The 23,394-nt window shown below is 38.1% G+C and overlaps 1 protein-coding gene across 3 annotated transcripts in view; it reads right to left on the bottom strand.

Annotated features, from left to right (window-relative positions):
• Window positions 1-23,394, bottom strand: part of RYK (receptor like tyrosine kinase) — a 111,884-nt gene that overhangs the window by 39,110 nt on the left and 49,380 nt on the right. For 2 of the 3 annotated variants that reach the window (XM_052638043.1, XM_052638046.1), the window contains exons 7-10: window positions 18,492-18,592; window positions 15,033-15,167; window positions 12,380-12,466; window positions 2,882-2,951 (exon numbers count right to left, since the gene is read on the bottom strand). In XM_052638043.1, the coding sequence (XP_052494003.1) occupies window positions 2,882-2,951; window positions 12,380-12,466; window positions 15,033-15,167; window positions 18,492-18,592 (393 nt within the window). The remainder of the gene's footprint in view (window positions 1-2,881; window positions 2,952-12,379; window positions 12,467-15,032; window positions 15,168-18,491; window positions 18,593-23,394) is intronic. The other variant, XM_052638048.1, reaches the window with a different exon arrangement.

The following is a 23,394-nucleotide window of genomic DNA, read 5'->3' as shown; positions in this document are numbered from 1 at the left end:
TCCAAGATGTCTGGCTCTAGGTGAGTGATCACACCATCGTGGTTATCTGGGTCATGAAGATCTTTTTTGTACAGTTCTTCTGTGTATTCTTGCCACCTCTTCTTAATATCTTCTGCTTCTGTTAGGTCCATGACATTTCTGTCCTTTATGGTGCCCATCTTTGCATGAAATGTTCCCTTGGTATCTCTAATTTTCTTATAGTCTAGACATCAGGAGCCAAAAAGAAATGTATTGTAGACCCTAATCCCCTTATAAATGAAATAAATTCCTACCATGAGTAGAAAGAACCATATACGTTCTACATATTAACAATGTATTTTGCTAATTTAAAACCTAAGAGTCCTGGTATCACTTTATGACTGGAAGGAACAATTAATCAGGATCAAACCATAACCTATCTTTAGAAGACTGCCCCTAATCACTGAACGTGCAGTAACAAATAACCCTAATTCAGTAAGTCATCCCATTCCACCATCTAAGCGTATCTTGCTAAGTCGCTTCAGTCATGTCCGACTCTGTGTGACCCCATAAACAGCAGCCCACCAGGCTCCTCCGTCCACAGGATTCTCCAGGCAAGAATACTGGAATGGGGTGCCATTTCCTTCTCCAAAGGGTATCTTGTGGCTACTAATTCATCCTAGTTGGATTCTGGAAAATCCAGCTTAAAGCTGCCTGAGAAAATGCTACAAATGCTTGCTGTGAACATTTGTCAGCCAGAGCACCTTTGGGCTACCATGGATATGAAACTGCTTCGTGAGAAAATTCTGGCTTTGTCTATTTTTATCCCTGCCACCCACTTTTGTGCTGATGTGGTACAGATCTTTCATCAGAGTAAGAATACTAGCTAAGCACCTAAGTATTAGGTTAATATTATACACTAGTATTTAACATTTTGGTTCTTCCCCCAAGGCTCAGCATGATAAATAAAGTACTCCCAACACTGTCAACAAGAACACTTCCCAGTTCATCATTACCCAGTTCTTATCTTGTTACTAAGAGGAAATAAAATGTAGCTTTTTTCAGAAAATATAATCTAAGGAATGAGTTATCTATCCATTCCTCTTCAAATGAGTTCTATTCTTGGATTAAATCAGTGAATCAGGCCAATGGAAGGTCATATTCTTAAAAGTACATGACTTTAATCCTTCAAAAGGACATTTTTAGCCCCTCATTACTGTGTGGTCAATTTTTTTCAAAAGTCTCTGGCTGCTTTATTTTCAATGTTCATTAACTTAATCAATGTCCCAAATATATGATAAACCTAATGAGACATCTGTCTCAGAGTATGAAGCCAGAAAATCTTTTCTCCGCCAGGAAACATGTACACTTCCTTCTCTTCTAATACTGAGATATAACAAATTGTAATACTTCCTTCAGCCTTGCTTGCCCAGAAGCTAAGAGTTGCTTTGTCTCCTTATTGTTGGCTTTTCCAGCATCACAATGCCAAAAGACTCAGTTTCGTTTTTATTACCATTTTTTTATCTTACTATAGCTGCCTTTTTACATCCTCAAATTCTTTTGAATATGAACTGAAGTATAAATAAAATTCAAAAATAAAACTGCACATTTTTTTGCAGAACTCAAGTAACTGCTCAAAGTACACAGAAATTACAATGTATAACACCTTCTGCACATACTACTTTATTTTTTCCTAGAAGTCTATAAATATCTTCCAATAAGGATGGTCACCCTCCCATTTTTCAAACATAAGTGACCAAATTTCCAGTAGGCACACAAATTAAACTGACTCTGTACAGTGCTTTACAACAACAACAAACACGTTGCCCAAACACTGATACCGCTACATAATGTGATACTATAATTATGCCCCTTTTGGCTCAGAAGTTAAAATATCTTGTTATAGCTCTGGAAAAGGACTCCTATCAAGCTTTTAAAAATTTTCTTCATATAATAGAACTATATGTATCTTTAAAAAAATCATACTGAAAACTAATGATAAGAGACTAGTTAAATAAAATTTGATGCACCATTTAATGAACTACAAGTAGTCTTTTAAAATATGGATATGAATCTAGTTACTTACATGAAAAGTTAAATACATTATTTTGCTATAACAAGAAGGATGCTAACCTTATTAAAGATAATAGTATTGTGATTTTGTAGGAAAATATTCTCAACGTTTTGGAAAATTGCATGCTAGAAATGCATTAAAAGTGCTGAGATATCCAATTTAGTTTAAAATATTTCCACAATCACAAATACCTATCTATCTGTATCTATCTAAATAAATGAATGATACAGACATGCACAGCACAAACGGCAAAATGTAAACTATCAATGAATTTAAGCTGTGGGCTTATTGGTGTTTCTATTCTGGTCTTTGGTACTCTACATTGGAGGTCCCCAACCTGTGTGGCACCAGGGACTGGATTTGTGGAAGACAATTTATCCACAGATGTGGCGGGGGCGAGGGGATTCAGGTGGTAAACTAAGCAAAGGGGAGCGGGAGATGAAGCTTTGCTAGATCACCAGCCATTCACTTCCTGTCGTGCAGCCCAGTTCCTAGCAGGCCTGGGGACCCCTGCTCTAGATGCGCAAAATTTCCTAAGAAATATTTTTTTTAGCATATGTATATTATTATCCTACTTTTTAAAGGGAAATATACACATAAATATTAGCCCTTTCCTGAAAGCTCAGCTATAATTACCTAGATGTGAGCTTATACACTCTTCTTTACATTTTATTAAGTTTTTAAACTTTGTGCAATGAGCATGCATTTCATTTTTATATTCAAGAAAAAAATTAAGCTATTCCAAAAAGGCTTTCAATTAAGAACACACTATAACATTTTTAAAAAACATAGCATACTATGTTACCAAGTGTACTTAACACTTAAATGCTGAGTGGTTTCTGCTCTTACCTGTGATGAAGACCTCGGAGCTTACAACTTTCGGTGAGCATCATTGTCACCTGAATTTCAGAAGCTTGATCTGTATATAAAGAAAAAAATATTGTCATATATAGTATGATGATATTACACTTATGACACCAATATTTTCTGATATTAGTAAGGAACTATCTCAAAGAAGGCTGAGAGCCAAAGAATTGATGCTTTTGAATTAAGGTGCTGAAGAGGACTCTTGAGAGTCTCTTGGGCTGGAGATCAAAACAGTCAATCCTAAAGGAAATTAACTCTGAATAATTACTGGAAGTACTGTTGCTGAAGCTGAAGCTCCAATACTTTGGCCACCTGATATGAAGAGCTGACTAACTGGAAAAGACCCTGATGCTGGGAAAGATTAAAGGCAAGAGAAGAAGGGGGCTAAAGAGGATGAGATGGTTGGATGGCATCACTGACCCAATGGACATGAGTTTGAGCAAACTCTGGGAGATAATGAAGGACAGGGAAGCCTGTCGTGCTGCATTTCATGGTGTTGCAGTGTCAGACACAACAGAGCGACTGAACTGAACTGAATCTGTTTCATCAATCTTAAGTCTATATAACACTTTCTTGATTGCTGTAGTTTTCTAGTATATCTGAAAATCAAGTATAGTATAAATTCTCCAAATTTGTGCTCTTTCAAGATTATTCTGGCTTTTTATCTTTAACATTTCCACTTTAATTTTAGCATCAGTTTTTCTATTTCTATGAGAAAAACCTGCTGGAATTTTGATCAAGATGAATTCGAGCCAACTCCAGGAGATAGTGTGGTACACAGAGGAGCCTGGTGCGCTATAGTCCATGGGGTCACAAAAAGTCAGACGTGACTTAGTGACTGAATAACAGACTATATGGTAAATTTTCATTAAAAGTTTCAGGTAAATCTAAACAGGTCTTAGCCTAAAATTCTATTGTAGTACATAGAATCTCACTGACAAGGTCAATATTTACAAACGCCAGTAAGGATACGTTTGACTACATAAAGTTGAAATAACAAAGTAGAGAAAGTAATAGGCTGGATAAATATCTGCAACACATAAGGCATATAAAGGGCCAACTCCCCCCCACCCCACCCTGCCGCTTAGAGCTCATACAACAGGGAAAAAAATTTGAAAAAGAGGCAAAGGATACAAACAGTTTATTTAAAAAAGAAACATAAAGAACCAGCAAAATTAAAAAAGGGTTTTCTGCCTCATTCTTAAATAAAGAAATGCAAATTAAACTGTGAAAGTCGCTCAGCTGTGTCTGACTCTTTGTGATCCCACAGACTGTAGCCCGCCAGGCTCCTCTGTCCATGGAACTTTTCAAGGCAAGAATTCTCAAGGGAGTGGGTAGCCATTCCCTTCTCCAGGGGATCTGCCCAACCTAGGGATCAAACCTGGGTCTCCTGCATTGCAGGGGTATTCTTTACTTTGCTAAGTCACTTCAGTCATGTCCGAGTTTGTGCAACCCCATAGACAGCAGCCCACCAGGCTCCCCCGTCCCTGGGATTCTCCAGGCAAGAATACTAGAGTGGATTGCCTTTACCGTCTGAGTCACCAGCAAATTAAACTACGAGATGCCATTTTCCTCTTAAGGTTGGAAGAGACAAAAAAGTCAGCTACCTGCCAGTTTGGGCAACAGTGTAAACAGGCTCATGAACAGCATCTTGGGTAAGCAGAGGAAGCAACATCCAACACAATTTTTAAATACATATACCACATACCATCATTAATCCCACTGCTAAAGTCTACTCATAAAACCTCATCTATACCTAACTTAACAAGAATACTGTTCAACTGTAACAGCAAAAAACTCAAAACAACCAAAAACCAAAGTGCCCATCAACAGAGACCTAGTTAAATTTTAGCATGCAAGAACATTATGCAGATATCTTAATTTAAAAAATCAGATTTATATGCACTGACACAGGAGTATTTAAAAGATACATTAAATTTTAAAAGCAAGGTAAAAAAACTGTGTTTATGTGATCAGATATATTTCAAAATCAAATTTATTTGGATGTCCATCAACAGAGGAATGGATAAAGAAGATATGGTACATATATAAATGGGATATTACTCAGCCATAAACAAGTATCAAATCACACCATCTGCAGCAATAAAGGTGGACCTGAGACGGTCACACTGAGTGAATTAACTCAGACGGCATATGCGGAGTCTAAAAAAAGCATACAAATAAACCTCTTTACAAAACAGAAATAGAGTCAAAGACGTAGAAAACAAACTTATGGTTACTAAGGGGGGAAAGAGGGATAAACCAGGAGACTGACTTACACACACTACTATATATAAAATAACCAACAAAAACTTACTGTATAGCACAGGGAACTCAAATCGGTACTGTGTAATGCCCTACATATATGGGAAAAGAATCTAAAACAGTGGACGTATGTGTATGTATAACTAATTCACTCTGCTACACAGCAGAAACTAACACAACACTGTGAGTCAACTATACTCCAATAAAAATTATTTTTTAAAATGGTTTTTGAAAATTAGATATATTTGGATGTTTTTCTTCTTACTGGTAAAGAGTCATAAGAAACTATTTAGGGTGGCTACTTTTAGAGGTAGGAGAGCTGCATTTTGTACTTTCCTGTCCCATTTAAATTTTCTAACTGTACAAACATACAACTAGAGAAGAATGACCACAGGAGACGGTGGTGCCTTTCATTGTTTCCTTCTTACCTCTATGTAGCTAAACAAACAAAAAGGAGTACCACTACATTAGTAAAAAAGATATAATTTTCATATACTAGTCAAAACCAGTAGGATTATTCCATTTTATTTTTAGCTTCTGAACTCATGGTTTTCTCTCCAGGTAACAAACAGACTAAAATTGGCTTTTAATTCAATGTTTTTGAAATAAAACATGATAACGCAGTTTATTAATATCTTTAGTCTACACCTTCAAATGAATTAAATAAAAAACCATCAAATATTTGTACAAATCTACAAGGGTTCCACTATCTTAATAAAATAGAGGATATTCTTTCCTGTTTGAAAAGAACACTTCCATTAAGTGAATAGTATATTTTCATTCAGTTCAGTTCAGTTGAGTTCAGTTCAGTCGCTCAGTTGTGTCCGACTCTTTGCGACCCCATGAATCACAGCACGCCAGGCCTCCCTGTCCATTACCAACTCCTGGAGTTCACTCAGACTCACGTCCATCGAGTCGGTGATGCCATCCAGCCATCTCATCCTCGGTCGTCCCCTTCTCCACCTGCCCCCAATCCCTCCCACCATCAGAGTCTTTTCTAATGAGTCAATTCTTCGCATGAGGTGGCCAAAGTACTGGAGTTTCAGAGTCAGCATCATTCCTTCCAAAGAAATCCCAGGGTTGATCTCCTTCAGAATGGACTGGTTAGATCTCCTTGTAGTCCAAGGGACTCTCAAGAGTCTTCTCCAATACCACAGTTCAAAAGCATCAATTCTTCGGCGCTCAGCCTTCTTCACAGTCCAACTCTCACATCCATACATGACTAATGGAAAAACCACAGCCTTGACTAGACAGACCTTAGTCGGCAAGGTAATGTCTCTGCTTTTGAATATGCTATCTAGGTTGGTCATAACTTTTCTTCCAAGGAGTAGGTGTCTTTTAATTTTATGGCTGCAGTCACCAACTGCACTGATTTTGGAGCCCAAGAAAATAAAGTCTGACACTGTTTCCACTGTTTTTCCATCTATTTCCCATGGAGTGATGGGACCGGATGCCATGATCTTCATTTTCTGAATGTTGAGTTTTAAGCCAGCTTTTTCACTCTCCTCTTTTACTTTCATCAAGAGGCTTTTTAGTTCCTCTTCACTTTCTGCCATAAGGGTGCTGTCATCTGCATATCTGAGGTTATTGATATTTCTCCCGGCAATCTTGATTCTGGCTTGTGCTTCCTCCAGCCCAGCGTTTCTCATGATGTACTCTGCATAGAAGTTAAATAAGCAGGGTGACAATATACAGCCTTGACGTACTCCTTTTCCTATTTGGAACCAGTCTGTTGTTCCATGTCCAGTTCTCACTGTTGCTTCCTGACCTGTATACAGATTTCTCAAGAGGCAGGTCAGGTGACCACCTGATGGTATTCCCATCTCTCTCAGAATTTTCCACAGTTTATTGCAATCCACACAGTCAAAGGCTTTGGCATAGTCCATAAAGCAGAAATAGATGTTTTTCTGGAACTCTCTCGCTTTTTCCATGATCCAGCAGATGTTGGCAATTTGATCTCTGGTTCCTTTGCCTTTTGTAAAACCAGCTTGAACATCAGGAAGTTCATGGTTCACGTATTGCTGAAGCCTGGCTTGAAGAATTTTGAGCATTACTTTACTAGCATGTGAGATGAGTGCAATTGTGCAGTAGTTTGAGCATTCTTTGGCATTGCCTTTCTTTGGGACTGGAATGAAAACTGACCTTTTCCAGTCCTGTGGCCACTGCCAAGTTTTCCAAATTTGCTGGCATGTTGAGTGCAGCACTTTCACAGCATCATCTTTCAGGATTTGAAACAGCTCTACTGGAATTCCATCACCTCCACTAGCTTTGTTTGTAGTGATGCTTTCTAAGGCCCACTTGACTTCACATTCCAGGATGTCTGGCTCTAGATGAGTGATCACACCATCGTGATTATCTGGGTCATGAAGATCCTTTTTGTACAGTTCTTCTGTGTATTCTTGCCATCTCTTCTTAATAACTTCTGCTTCTGTTAGGTCCATACCATTTCTGTCCTTGATCGAGCCCATCTTTGCATGAAATCTCCCCTTAATTTTCTTGAAGAGATCTCTAGTCTTTCCCATTCTGTTGTTTTCCTCTATTTCTTTGCATTGATCACTGAAGAAGGCTTTCTTATCTCTTCTTGCTATTCTTTGGAATTCTGCCTTCAGATGCTTACATCTTTCCTTTTCTCCTTTGCTTTTCGCTTCTCTTCTTTTCACAGCTATTTGTAAGGCTTCCCCAGGCAGCCAATTTGCTTTTTTGCATTTCTTTTCCATGGGGATGGTCTTGATCCCTGTCTCCTGTACAATGTCACGAACCTCATTCCATAGTTCATCAGGCACTCTATCTATCAGATCTAGGCCCTTAAATCTATTTCTCACTTCCACTGTATAATCATAAGGGATTTGATTGAGGTCATACCTGAATGGTCTAGCAGTTTTCCCTGTTTTCTTGAATTTCAGTCTGAATTTGGTAATAAGGAGTTCATGATCTGAGCCACAGTCAGCTCCCAGTCTTGTTATTGTTGACTGTATAGAGCTTTTCCATCTTTGGCTGCATAGAATATAATCAATCTGATTTCGGTGTTGACCATCTGGTGATGTCCATGTGTAGAGTCTTCTCTTGGGTTGTTGGAAGAGGGTGTTTGCTAGGACCAGTGCATTTTCTTGGGAAAACTCTATTAGTCTTTGCCCTGCTTCATTCCGTATTCCAAGGCCAAATTTGCCTGTTACTCCAGGTGTTTCTTGACTTTCTACTTTTGCATTCCAGTCCCCTATAATGAAAAGGACATCTTTTTGGGGGGTTAGTTCTAAAAGGTCTTGTAGGTCTTCATAGAACCGTTCAGCTTCTTCAGCGTTACTGGTTGGGGCATAGACTTGGATTACTGTGATACTGAATAGTTTGCCTTGGAAATGAACTGAAAATGAATTTTAATTTTTTAAAATGGTTTTTAGATATCAAAAACAAAGTCATGAGTATATCTTTAAAAATACTTTCAAAGAAACCAATAATGTATGTCAATAGTAAAAAAAAAATAGTAATAATAATTTACATATCTTATAATCAATGCAGTAGGAGGGAGAAGACACAAAGATTGGAAAAGCCAACATCCAGCTTCCAGTCCTACCTAGGAAAATGTTGAACCATCAATAAAATCCAGACCACTAAACACAAGCACCATGATTACATACTCATTCCTTAAAAGTGGAGCTGTCAAAGCTGAGAAATTATTAATTTCACTTACTTCCAAGACTAACCCATGGAATCACTCCAGATGGCTTCACTTAAAACTTTTGTAGGAATAAAAAATGCATAGACAGAAACCCTAGGACTTGAAACACTTGCTACTTTGGAAAAATCACTTTACCCCAATGTCTGTTGAAATAAATTTTAGTTGTTTAGAAACTGTTTAAAATTTAGGCTCATTCAGTAAATGGCAGGATATGTCTTTTTTATTCTTTCTGTAATATAAACAATTTTTAATCAAATTATGGTCAGAACTATTAGTATTTGGGGGCTGGAAGGAATTTTTTAGAATTTAAACCTAGTAATAGTTGGAAGTCTGCACCTAATTGGTAAGAGTTTATCTTCCTGCCAGCTAGTACAGAGATCCAAGCAAAATAAGAAGTAATTTCACAATGTCATGTTTTGCATAATTTTTCAAGTTCTTAACTTTGATAAGCATGTTCTATTAAGCAAGGGACACTTGAGCTGGATAATGAGCTAAGAAAACTTTAGGGGGAAATAATTTTATACATTTAGTAAGGAAAAATCATTTTCCTGGATTCTTTACCCAGTTTGGCCCTAGCCTTTTAATTTTAAATATTGAAAGGTCTAACTCAAAATGTATGTATTTGAAAAGAATACTATACAATAACTTATATTCTAAAAGTTTCAAGAAAGAACAAAATGATTTTTTAAAAGCCTACTTATTTCTAATTTGTAAAAAATTAGAAGTTACAAAAGAAAATAAGAACTTAATACCAATAACCTCAAATTCATTCATTTATTTTATGGAATTCAATTTCACAATATTCAATGTGTGAAATTCAGATTCCTAATTTCAATCTCTGGAAATTTATATTAGCATATCCATTAAGTTTCTGTGAAAAATTATGAACTTTTTAAGAAGCCAAACTCCAATTTTATGTTTTTGCCTAAAGGAAAGGTCACTGATCTTTTAAAAACTTATTTTTGTATTTTAATCTGTACTTCTAACTGTACAGCATGTAACAAAGCACACAGATTTGTCAGAGAACTTCGTCAGCTCTATGTGGCTTCAATTAAAAAATAAAAATAACATTCCAAGAGAATAAATCTCAGAGACAATCATGTGGAGCTATCTAACAATTTTAAAGCAAATACTGTGGTCAGTACACTTCCTCCGTGTTTCCCACACAAACCATGACTGTATCCTGGCTAAGGACTCACTGTGCCTTCTCTGGTTTCCGTATAACTCAGAGAGAACATTATAATTACAGTGGTAAGATACAGAAACAAGCAAGTGACTACAATGCAAATGTATACAGACAGAGAAATCTTATCTTGTGAAACAGTCCCAGTATCTGCACTGTGTTTTCTTATCACTATTATTTCCTTTTCTCCCCTATTCCAATCCTAAATCAACCCAGTTCTGTATAGAAACCTCTTTAGTTAATTCTACATTTATTCAGAACAAATTAATATTAGTTCAGTTCTAAATTATCCATAGAATATTTACAAACCTCAGAAGAAATACTAGAATTAAGGGGAAATGTTTCCTTTAAAAAGTGGAGAAAGTGTAACAAAAGACAGATGTTATTAAAATTAGGGCTCAAATTTTACATTTACAAAGAGTAATAGATAAAGTATCCTTCAACACTAGTCAGAAAACCTAGTGGGACCAAACTTAAATATCCATTTTTAATAGTGTTTTACGGTTAGGAGAAGTGAATGAATAAATATTGAACACAGTAAGTTAAATCATTTGTTTAGAAAAGAAAAGTATAAATTTGTGCTTGTAGCATCCTTAAACAATTTTGCTAAATTAAAAGAAGGTAAATTCCTAAGATTTTTTTTGGTTAGATTAGTACAATCCAACTTTTTAGAAATGATAAACATAAGCCCTTTGTACTTTTCAAGAATTCCTTTAAGTAAATTTAGAAACATAAGTTCTTGTAAATTAACATTACACATAAGTTCTTGTAAGTTAACGTTGTGAACGTCATAAAATTGTCACCTCCTACTCATAAAACTGAATTTAGTTTTGCCCTCAATTTATGCATTTGAAATGTTAAATTTGCTTTTCAAAAATATTCTAGTTATCTCACCTTACATCAGACACTGTCAGGCTTAATTAAGTACTCTTTAAATTACCACATTTTTTCCTTCTCTTAAAATAAGCAAAAAGACTCAACTAAGAATTATTTTAGTTCAGTTCAGTTGCTCAGTTGTGTCCGATTCTTTGAGACCACATGAACCGCAGCACACCAGGCCTCCCTGTCCATCACCAACTCCCAGAGTTTACCCAAACTCATGCCCAGCAAGTTGGTGATGCCATTCAACCATCTCATCCTCTGTCGTCCCCTTCTCCTCCTGCCCTCAATCTTTCCCAGCGTCAGGGTCTTTTCAAATGAGTCAGCTCTTTGTATCAGGTGGCCAAAGTACTGGAGTTTCAGCTTCAAAATCAGTCCTTCCAATGAACACCCAGGATTGATCTCCTTTAGGATGGACTGGTTGGATCTCCTTGCAGTCCAAGGGACTTTTAAGCTTTTACAAACACCAATCATAAATCATTAAAATTTTAATATCATAAAAAGGTTTGCTAATTTACCAGTATTAGGCAATAAACCATATTAAAAACATTCTAGTATATTTTTATAGGGACTCTCTAACTGAAAATTTTATATAAACCAGTAAGTGAAAATCTAAGCAATATATTTCTCCAAAAGGTGAACATGTGAAAATACGTATTCTGTTAATGAAAATATAAACTAAGCACTACCTTTTAGAAAACAATCTGGCAACAACTATCAAAAATTTCAATGTAAATACCTCATGGGGCAGCAATTCTAACTATGGCTGTATCTGTAAAACTCTACCAAGATAGAACACACACAAGTGGATATTTTCTGCAAATTATACATAACAGCAAAAAAAGGGGGTACCAGGAGTGAGAGGAAGGCAAATAACAGCTATACTCATAAGGTACAGTGGTTCATCTTTTTCTTTACAATTCCTCAGTACTGGGGATAGGGTGTGCTGAGATGTTTTTTAAGAAGGAAAAACCAAACATTGGAACCTAGGAAAAACATAATATTAGATATAAGAAAAAAGAAGTTAAGTGGATGCAGTTTAACTGGAAGCCTGAGTATTATCTGGGGCTTCCCTTGTGACTCAGCTGGTAAAGAATCCACCTGTGATGCAGGAGACCTGGGTTAGATCCCAGGGTTGGGAACATCCCCTGGAGAAGGGAAAGGCTACCCACTCCAGGTATTCTGGCCTGGAGAATTCCACGGACTCTATAGTCCATGTGGTCTCAAAGAGTCGGACACAACTGAGTGACTTTCACTTTTGAGTACCATCTAACAAATGCATAGTGTCTTAACTATTAGCTTCTATTTTCTATACCTTAATGAGAACAACACAAATCTCCTAAAAGTTAGCCTGTATGAGCTAAATTAACATGGACTTATTGAAAGGTCTGTCACACTTTGAAAATCTGAAATAATTTCACTGGCATAAGCCACCTTAGACAGAAAAGCATTATGGAGACAGGATGGGAACAAATCCTACCTTTAACTGTTTTCACAAATGTTTGTTTTTCTTTATTTGGATCTTTCTCATCTACTAAAATCCCATGGAAAATACGCCCAAAAGTACCTAGAAGGAAAAACAATAATTACTGAGATCATATGATAATGCTCATAAAATTATACGTACAAAACTTTCTGGCACAATACAACTTAAACATAACAAGGCCAAATGTGATCAACATTACTCCAGCCCTAGCACAGAAAGACTCAAATCTTTATTTTCCTTCTTTTTAAACTACAAAACATCTTAACTTGCTTTTAGAAAAGACGTATTTAAAATGTCTATGAGAATTCATTCTGAAATAGCCTAAACAAACTAATGATACAGCTGGGAGCACTGGGGAGAAGGCAACGGCACCCCACTCCAGTACTCTTGCCTGGAAAATCCCATGGGCGGAGGAGCCTGGTAGGCTGCAGTCCATGGGGTTGCAAAGAGTCAGACACGACTGAGCGACTTCACTTTCTCTTTTGACCTTCATGCACTGGAGAAGGAAATGGCAACCCACTCCAGTGTTCTTGCCTGGAGAATCCCAGGGACAGGGGAGCCTGGTGGGCTGCCGTCTATGGGGTCGCACAGAGTCGGACACGACTGAAGCGACTTAGCAGCAGCAGCAGCAGCAAGAGCACTGGAGCTCAGCAATGGGCTATCCAGAGAGACATTTACAAATTTCTAGACTTAGCCTCAGAGCAATGACAAAGGAGAAAAATGGACTCTCCTTAAACATTCAAAAACACAAAAAAAAACCTGCTTCTGTTAATGACTATTTGCCTCTGGGACAGTTCAAACCCCTCCCTTAGCTGTGACTGACAAACAAGCATCTCTAACTGATAGATGAATTCAGAATGACTCACATGCACCCAAAACACTTCAAACTGAGTTGTGGAAGGGGGAAAGCTACTGTCTATTAAACAACTTGAAGAGTTCAGGAAAGTATGTTATTATTAATTTCTGTCCTCTTCTTTCAGCATTGTCCCCAGTCAATACCCTGAAACTTAAAAAAGAAAGCAAGGACCAGCAAACAGGGAAGGGCAGGGTCTTATCTCTCAAACACTTATCATGTGCTACTTCATTTAATGTACATCAGTTCATCTAATCTTCGTGTCTAAAGTAGAAAACATAAGCCCATATTTACAGACAAGGAAACTGGCTACGGAAGACAGGAAATTATTTGTCTAAGGTCATGTAGGTAATAAACTGTGGGACTGAGACTGGAATTTGGGCATAACTCCAATATCGATGCATCTCCTTCTGCTGGAACCCCTATACTTTCCATCACAGAGAAAATTACTTAGAATGTTTCAAAAAGGCCTGTGAGCAAGTGATCATCTTTGGTCAAGAACTAAACAGGAAATATCCTTTTAAAGGTGATAAACACTAATAATCATGCTTTAATATACTTGAATATCAAAATATCAAAATCATACCAAAGCTTAATAAGGCAAGTTAAAAATCTAAAGAAAGGGAAAATAAAAATCAGCTTTATAGAGGAAATAAATTGTGCACTGCTTTCTACCTGACCTGTCTCTTGAGAAACCTATATGCAGGTCAGGAAGCAACAGTTAGAACTGGACATGGAACAACAGACTGGTTCCAAATAGGAAAAGGAGTACGTCAAGGCTGTATATTGTCACCCTGCTTATTTAACTTCTATGCAGAGTACATCATGAGAAACGCTGGGCTGGAAGAAGCACAAGCTGGAATCAAGATTGCCGGGAGAAATATCAATAACCTCAGATACGCAGATGACACCACCCTTATGGCAGAAAGTGAAGAAGAACTAAAGAGCCTCTTGATGAAAATGAAAGAGGAGAGTGAAAAAGCTGGCTTAAAACTCAACATTCAGAAAACTAAGATCATGGCATCTGGTCCCATCACTTCATGGCAAATAGATGGGGAAAACAGTGCAAACAGTGGCTGACTTTATTTTTCTGGGCTCCAAAATCACTGCAGATGGTGACTGCAGCCAGGAAATTAAAAGACACTTACTCCTTGGAAGGAAAGTTATGACCAACATAGACAGCATATTAAAAAGCAGAAACATTACTTTGCCAACAAAGGTCCGTCTTGTCAAGGCTATGGTTTTTCCAGCGGTCATGTATGGATGTGAGAGTTGGACTATAAAGAAAGCTGAGTGCCAAAGAATTGCTGCTTTTGAATTGTGATGTTGGAGAAGACTCTTGAGAGTCCCTTGGACTGCAAGGAGATCCAACCAGTCCATCTTAAAGGAGATCAGTCCTGGGTGTTCATTGGAAGGACTGATTTTGAAGCTGAAACTCCAATACTTTGGCCACCTGATGCAAAGAGCTGACTCATTTGAAAAGACCCTAATGTTGGGAAAAATTGAGGGCAGGAGGAGAAGGGGAAGACAGAGGATGAAATGGTTGGATGGCATCACCGACTCGATGGACATGAGTTTAGGTGGACTCCGGGGGTTGGTGATGGACAGGGAGGCCTGGCGTGCTGAGGTTCATGGAGTAGCTAACAGTCGGACATGAATGAGCAACTGAACTGAACTGAACTACTTTCTATCCTTAGGGATGAAATGAGATGAAATTCTTAAAATCTGAAACAAAAAAACATTTAGACTAACAGTAAATCTTCCTTGAAAATCTGATTTTGAGAGAATAGGTACCTTCTTGGAGTACATCTTTTAGAGTTATCCTCTCCCTGGATATTGCGATATCCTTCACCTTAGCTTTTGCCTCCAAAAGAGTGACACTTCTCAGGTCGTTCTTCTCTATCCGCAAAGTAGGATAACCTGAGGAGCCAACAAAGCCAAACCAAGAAATATAAATACCTTCTTATGGCATCAGGATCAACTAGTTCAGTTAGAACCCCAGGAGTCAAGTCATAGGAACAAATGAAGGTAAGAATCAAAAAGGAAAAAGGCACACACAGGGAGAATTATTTATGAAGGCCCTACTAAATTTTAAAGAAACACTTTCCCACCTACCCCAAAACCTTAAAATGCAGAATTAAAACAAGAAACACTAAAAATAGTATTTTATTAATACCACTTCAATTGCTTTTCTGCCAAATGAAACAAAATTTGACTCATGGAATTAATCTAATCCCTTGAATGAACTGCTTTTTTCTCCAAAGATTTTCTAATATAGTCTCCTAACAAAAAAACTTCAAATGAAGAGATGTTTGTAAAAATATCTTTTCTTAAAAAAAAAAAAATATATATATATACACATATATAATTGGTTTAATCATTCTAGCATCCATACAGCCTAGTCATACCATTGTGAGATCCATATTCGTTTTTCAGTTCCCTTGATTCATATTCATTCTTAATATGATGACAGCAAAACAAAATTTCTGGCCATAAATTAAAATTCTCATTGCAACAAAAAAAAGTTAGAATAAAAGGAAGATCTAGTGTTATTAGCAAGCAGAAATTGGAACGGTATTTTAGGGAAGAAAAATTCCGAAAGAAAGGGTGGACTCAGACAATGATTATCAGTGGCTGCTGGAAGAACTACATGACAAGCTTTGAAAAACTTTACTATAAAAAGGATGCATTAGGATGACAAAACCTGATCCCACTGATCAGCAATTTGACCATGATACATCTAGGTGTGTGTGTATGTCTAGTACATATGAGTGTTTAATCCTTCCTGGAGTTCTCTGAGTTTCTTCCCTCTGTATACTACTGTGTTTTGTTATTTTTGAAAACTCTTGACTCCTTTATCTTCAAGTATTTTTTTCTGCTCCTTTCACTTTTTTTATTTACAGGCAAATATATTTCTGTTGGGCTTTTTTTAAAAAACACTATTTATTTTGTATCATGCTTAAGAAATGAAGTATCTATCTCCTTAAGGCAATGTCTACAAAAACAAGTAAACTTATTGGTGGTAAACTTGAAAATCTGTCAAAAAATAACTGTACTTCCACTGACTTTTTAAAGTGCGTTTTGCTTTTAGCATATATAATGATTTGCTTATCTACCTCTTTAAGGTTATATCCACAATCAAGAAATGACTCCAATGAGCAAAGCTAAACATTTAAAGCAATGATGTGTTTCTTAGGAATAATCTGAACTACCCTCACATCTATCATTTTATATCCTGAGGGACATACATCTTTCTTTCCTTGGTGGAGATGTTAACTGCTGCTATGATTTGTCTTAGATTTCTTTTAAGCTACAATGCCCGCTTCTTTCCCCTTTCGTTTTTCTTGCCACATCTTACTAAAGAAACTAGATCAACTACCCTGGAGAAAGTCCAGCATCTGACTCTTCTAGTGTCATCTAACTCGTTCCTCTATCCTTGTAAACTGAAAGTCAGTCTTATAGCCTTAATTAGATCCAGGTTAACTCTCTGTGGGGGAAGAAGACAAGAATATTCCACCTGGGAATACAAACTACCTAGCTATCCTACTTTTAATGACGCTAAGTTCCAGTAGCGGATTCAGGCAGTAACACTATGATCCCTCAAATGGTAAAGCTCCCTACCCTCCCTCTGTTCATATAGTTTAAAACATGGACAATCTTTTACTGAATCAAGTATTTTATTAGGGGATGCAGGTATGATATTCTGAGTCTATCATTCCTTCTGCATTTATTAGCTGGGACTTTTCTGTTAAAAAAAAAAAATGTTCCCTTCACAAGCCAGCACTATCTGGTTAGTGCAAAACAGTTCATGCTCAGCTGTCAGAGTAAGGTATTATTGGTGCCTCAGTTAACTTCCATAAGGAACTTTTTTTAAAAAAAAGTATCACTACAAATCTGTGGATTTTTACACATTTCTACATTTCACATTTATATCACTTCAATCTACTGCAGTCATTATTCTTTTTGATGCTCAATGGTTCCATTTTGGAAAGCTCTTGTCTTTAGTAGTTTCCTTGATTTTGGGCTCAACAAATATCCCAGGTTATCTTACTTATTCCTGACCCAGTCCTAAGATCGTCCATTTCTCCAAAGAATCCTGATTCTTCTTAATGAGAAACAATACTGAAAGACCATAGGAGGGCACTGGGTGAAGAACAGATAGTCTTATCTTTTAAATAATGTTGTTTATCATTTTTTTAAATTGACTTTGCATTTTGCATTCACTCCTAGGATCATCTGTTTATCTGGGGGCTGTGCTGGGTCCTGATTGCTGTGCCTGGCCTTGTCTCTAGCTGAGCTGCTCTCTAGACGCAGTGCATGGCTTCTCACTGTGGGGGCGTCTCTGGTTGCGGAGTACAGGCTCTAAGGCGCACGGGCTTCAGTATTTAGCAGCATGCAGGCTCAGTAGTTGTGGTCCACAGGCTTAGCTGCTTTGTAGCCTGCAGGATCTTCCCAGTCCAGGGATCAAACCTGTGTCCCCTGTACTGGCAGGCAGATTCTTAACCACTGGACCACAAGAGAAGTCCAAGAACAGATATTCTTAATTTTAGTTTACTAGAAAGTAAATGTCAGTCCAAGGGAGAAAAAGGTAACTTGCCTACAAGAACCTAATTAATCAATGACACCAGTGAGTTGAGTCCTGACTTGTGGCCCACTGTCTATCCTGATGATTGTGTTGTTTCTTGTTTGGTGAATGACGTTTCTCAATCCTCATTATGTCTAAATTATACTCCAAGAGTGATTATTTTCCCCTGAACAGCTACAGTATAAAAACTTTAATTAAAATCCTGTTCAAAATAAAGGAAATTAGATCTCCAATGGCAGCTAGTTTACCATCATGATCAGAAAACAATGTAAAGTCCTTACCACAGCCCATGAGACCAAATAATTCATTAAAATCCAAGTCTCTGTCTTCATACAGCTCAGTGGCTTATTCTAACTATTTGAAAATCCTCCTTTTGAATTTGTACAGAAGTGATTCAGTAGCCCTTTTAACATAATCTCTAGAAACCTCCCTAAAACTAATTCTAACAACTAAACCTAAAATTTTAATACTCTAATTTTGGAATGTTTCATTCAATGTTCTAGAAGACAAAAGTTTAAGCCTAATTCTGTACATGTTAGATTCTATGAATGTAGCACAGCATATGTCCCATAAGTAATTAACCAAGGACAAGACAGACAGGACCAAGAACAGACCATAAACAATTTTAGTAAATCATCTTTAACTTTTAGAATTAAATTAACTCTTACTGGTAATAGGAGTTGCATTGTTGGGTGTGTCGGCTCTCAGATACTGAGTCGTCTGGGTAGACGGCTGAGACAGCCCTTGGGAACTACTGCTGGCACTGATGCTGCAAATAATTTTTAAAAGAGAAACACTTGGCAAGTCAGCTTCAATGAGAAATTTCCTTTTTCAATACATATAAAATGCATGGAGCCATTACAACCAGCTTAAAACCTTAACAGAGATCACAATAATGCATGGATCTCCATCACAAATGTTTCATACTGAAATTTTACTCTACTTCATAATGCAGAGCTCTGTTCTTTTTCTTTCGTTTCTACCTCCACAATCATCAGGTGATTCATCATATCAAAGTCATTCACAAAATGTAGCATTCTTCAAATACCATAGATAGCAGTCTTGAACCTCATACAATATATTAGGGAACTGTGGACCAATACTTAGTTAAGAACTCATGCCACTCAATTTAGATCGCTTTTAAGATAAGGAGTATAAAGACAGGATTCTGTTAATGATGGTCCATAACCAAATGGCCTACAGATGATGGCATATGAAAGCAAATCAAACATGCTCAAAACTTGGGAAAGGATATCCTACCGGGTTCAAGTCTGTTTAATTGAATACATTTTGCTTCTTCTACTTCCCTAATCCCACCTTTTGGGAATTTATAGAATCTATTAGAAATCATTAGCACTTGAAGCATTTTATTATGCCACAGTTTTTAAGCAATCAAGAGACCCAGAAGATGGTAGGCTCAAACAACTTCATACTCGAGATTACTACAAATCAATGTCCTTTCATTTTGTCAGTGGACAACCACCTTATCCCAAGTCACCCTCGACCACATTCTAATTACACTGCCTCAAGTCTAGTAATTCTGCAGCAGTGGAAAAGTAAAGCATAGAAATTCAGCATGAAGTGTGAAATCAAAGGCAAGATGTCATACCCTCAAGAAGGAAGGGATACTTTCCATGTCTCCCTTAGCTGTAGGATCGGCAGAGTCCAATCAGAGACTCCGAACTTTCCTAAATATGGAAATCTTTTGAATGACCACACCCCACACAATAGTTCTGCATTTTCAAAGCCCAGTGATTAAAAATACACATAATGACAAAAAGCTGCTACTCAAAAATTGATCTATATAGGTCTACATGTATAGTAGGTACAGGATAGCACAGTGAAGAGATGGAAAGTATAACCTTGAAATCAAAACTGCCAGCACCACCATTTATTAACTAGCTGTATGACCTTAGGCAAAATAGTGCTTTTGGAGCCTCAAACTCGTGATGGATAAAATGACTACAATACTACCTCCTGAAAAGGTTGCTAAAATAATTACATGAAAAATATAATCCTTTTAGGTCAATGGCCTGCCCTCAAATATACATTTATAAATTATTATTACTATTTATATTCATTATTACTAATATTACCATCCCTAATCCCTAGAACCACAGAGCACCCGTTTTTGGAGTTTTGAGCATGACTCAAAGATCACATCAGAAATTAAAACTGTAGAAGTCCAGGATTCAATAATGGGGAGGGAGGAGAAGCATTATCATTCCCAAAGATGGAGAATATAATAGAATACAAATACTTACCCATAAAATGGGATTAAGAAAACCCATATCCCAGGATCTAGGGGAGGCTCAAGTTACATAATATATGTGGAAAGTACAATTTAAATATTACCTGCAACCAACACTGATGACTGAATAAATATGCACAGATCCCAAAGTATTTACTAGTTCAACAGTAGGTGGCACTCTTGTACCACCTCAGATTCTTGAAAAGCCTGAGCATGCAATAATGTTAGGAGCATGTACATATTTAGTGGCTGAAAGTTATTACCAACCTAAATAGCATATTCAAAAGCAGAGACATTACTTTGCCAACAAAGGTCCGTCTAGTCAAGGCTATGGTTTTTCCAGTAGTCATGTATGAATGTGAGAGTTGGACTGTGAAGAAGGCTGAGCGCTGAAGAATTGATGCTTTTGAACTGTGGTGTTGGAGAAGACTCTTGAGAGTCCCTTGGACTACAAGGAGATCCAACCAGTCCATTCTAAAGGAGATCAGCTCTGGGTGTTCTTTGGAAGGAATGATGCTAAAGCTGAAACTCCAGTACTTTGGCCACTTCATGCAAAGAGTTGACTCATTGGAAAAGACTGATGCTGGGAGGGATTGGGGGCAGGAGGAGAAGGGGATGACAGAGGATGAGATGGCTGGATGGCATCACCGACTCGATGGACATGAGTCTGAGTGAACTCCGGGAGCTGGTGATGGACAGGGAGGCCTGGCGTGCTGCGATTCATTTGCAGGTCGCAAAGAGTCAGACACGACAGCGACTGAACTGAACTGAATAATGAGCAAAGCACTATGTCAAGCGGCCAGAACAAACCTTTGAAATTCCAGATTTATGAGAGAAAGATGGAGCATTTGAGGATCAACCCTTGTTACCTATTAAAATCAATATTTACATAGCTATAGCACATGAGATAAAAGGTGAGATAAAAATGTACACTTGCTTGCACTTAATAGTTTAATACCAGTCTAAATAAATTATCTCATTTAACTTTCATAAGCAAGTAAGATGCGCAGATATGAACTCTGCTATAGAGTTAAAGTTAGAATTTAGGGCAAAGATCATCATTTTCCTTCAGAGCACTTGTTATAATTTATATTTATATATCTAATTCATTTATTAATTCAACACTATTTACTAAGTGTCTATTATATGCCAGATACTGTGCCAAGTGCTGGCGATACAGTAGTGAACACAATAAACAAAGATCCCTACTTTCGTGAAGCCTACATTTTAGCAGGATTTCTGGTTTAATATTTGTTACAGCAGACTATAAACTCCATGAAAGCAGGAGAAGTACCTGTTTGTTCACTCCTTCCTCCCCAACACTAAAGCCAGGGCCTGGCCCAAGAGGCCTCAAGTGGGCCCAACTGAGCCTTACTGAGAGCTCAACTAACACTTATTGGATCAATCAATAAACAGAGAAAAACACACTTTCTTCATATAGAAAGCTATAAAGCACACAGAATGGTTGCTTCCGATATGAGCTATTGATATGTATCAAAAGAGGCAAAGAATTACTGCTCTAATAGAATGATTCCTGCCTCTCTCCACTAATCCCTCCTTCAAGAAATTCTTCATGAAATATTCATTCAACGATAGCCATTAGACACCAGACACAGAAATGAATAAAGGGAAATAAAATGGCCTTGTCGCCAGTAACGAGATAATGGAAAATGAAGATATTGTCAAACGACAAATTCAAGCAACCCACAAAGGCATGAGTTCTCCTATATTCAACAGCCAACAGGGAGAGACTATGGGGCAGACAGAGCAGAGGCCAGTCCCTCTGTGCAAAGGCTTCACAGAAGCTCTGCTTCTCCAGAACACACTCCCCGGGCACAGCAGAGATGGAAAAGATGAGCTTGTACTGTCAGGAGAGGGCAAGTCACACACACGGGCTCCAAATTCCTTGGCATGAGCACCCCCTTACGCAGTTTTGGTCTCTGCCTCTAAAAAAGCTGTGTAGAACAGGACTCTGGCTCCCGAGTGTCAGGAATGGAAAAACTCTCTACCATCCCTGTGCAAGGAATTCCGTGGAGCCATGGGTTCCATCAAACCTTACAGGGCTGTTGTCAAGACTGAGGGAATTAATGGATGTAAAGCACGTGGAACAGTGCCTGGCATATAACAAGTGAAAAAAGAAGTGAAAGTGTTAATTGCTCAGTTGTGTCTGACCCTTTGCGATCCCACAGACTGTAGCCTGCCAGGCTCCTCTGTTCATGCAATTCTCCAGGCAAGAATACTGGAGTGGGTAGCCATTCCCTTCTCCAGGGGATCTTCCCAACCCGGGGACTGAACCTGAATCTCCTGCATTGCAGGCAGTTTCTTTACCGTCTGAGCCATCAGGGAAACCAAATATAAGTGCTTTATACAATTACAATACTGAGTTATTACAATACATCTATTACAACAATTGGCCTTCCCTTATGGCTCAGACAGTAAAGAATCTGCCTGCAATGCAGGAGACCAGAGTTTGATCCCAGGGTTGGGAAGATCCTCTGGAGGAGGAAATGGCAACTCACTCCAGTATTCTTGCCTGGAGAATTCCATGGACAGAGGAACCTGGCGGGCTGCAGTCCACGGGCTCACAAAGACTCAGACATGACTGCGCGACCAACACTTTCACTTTCATTACAACAACAATGAGGCCTTCCTGTTGTTCTGCTCTGGTTCTAGCAGCGCAATCCTGAAGAAGTTATTTAATCTCTTCAAGTCTGTTTCTTCACCTTTAAAACAAGGACAGCATCATACCCACTAAGTGGCTGTGAGCATCAAATAAAATACTACACATACAGAGCATGGTGTAGTGCTAGCAGACAACACTTGATGAAGTGGCAGTCACTGCCATCTCACAGGCCCCAACGCAAAGAGAAGCAAGTGCCTCGATACTATTAGATTACTACATGGGAACTTTCTAGTCACCACTATTAGCTTGCTGTCAAGTAATAAGTAACAGCTAGTAGAAAAGGCAGAGAAGGCAATGGCAAGCCCCTCCAGTACTCTTGCCTGGAAAATCCCAGGGACAGAGGAGCCTGGTAGGCTGCAATCCATGGGGTCGCTAGGAGTCGGACACAACTGAGCGACTTCACTTTCATGCATTGGAGATGGAAATGGCAACCCACTCCAGTATTCTTGCCTAGAGAATCCCAGGGACGGGGCAGCCTGGTGGGCTGCCGTCTATGGGGTCACACAGAGTCGGACATGACTGAAGCAACTTAGCAGCAGCAGTAGAACAGGCAAGAGTTGAAGAAGAAATCAATCCATGACTACCAGTACACTGCAACTTTCTGAAAAGAAGAAGCCTAATAAAGGCACTTACCATA

Source organism: Budorcas taxicolor, chromosome 1, assembly GCF_023091745.1.
Source record: "Budorcas taxicolor isolate Tak-1 chromosome 1, Takin1.1, whole genome shotgun sequence".
Lineage (NCBI taxonomy): Eukaryota > Metazoa > Chordata > Mammalia > Artiodactyla > Bovidae > Budorcas > Budorcas taxicolor.
The sequence above is the reverse complement of the archived record's forward strand: the minus strand, read 5'-3'. Positions and strand labels throughout refer to the sequence as shown.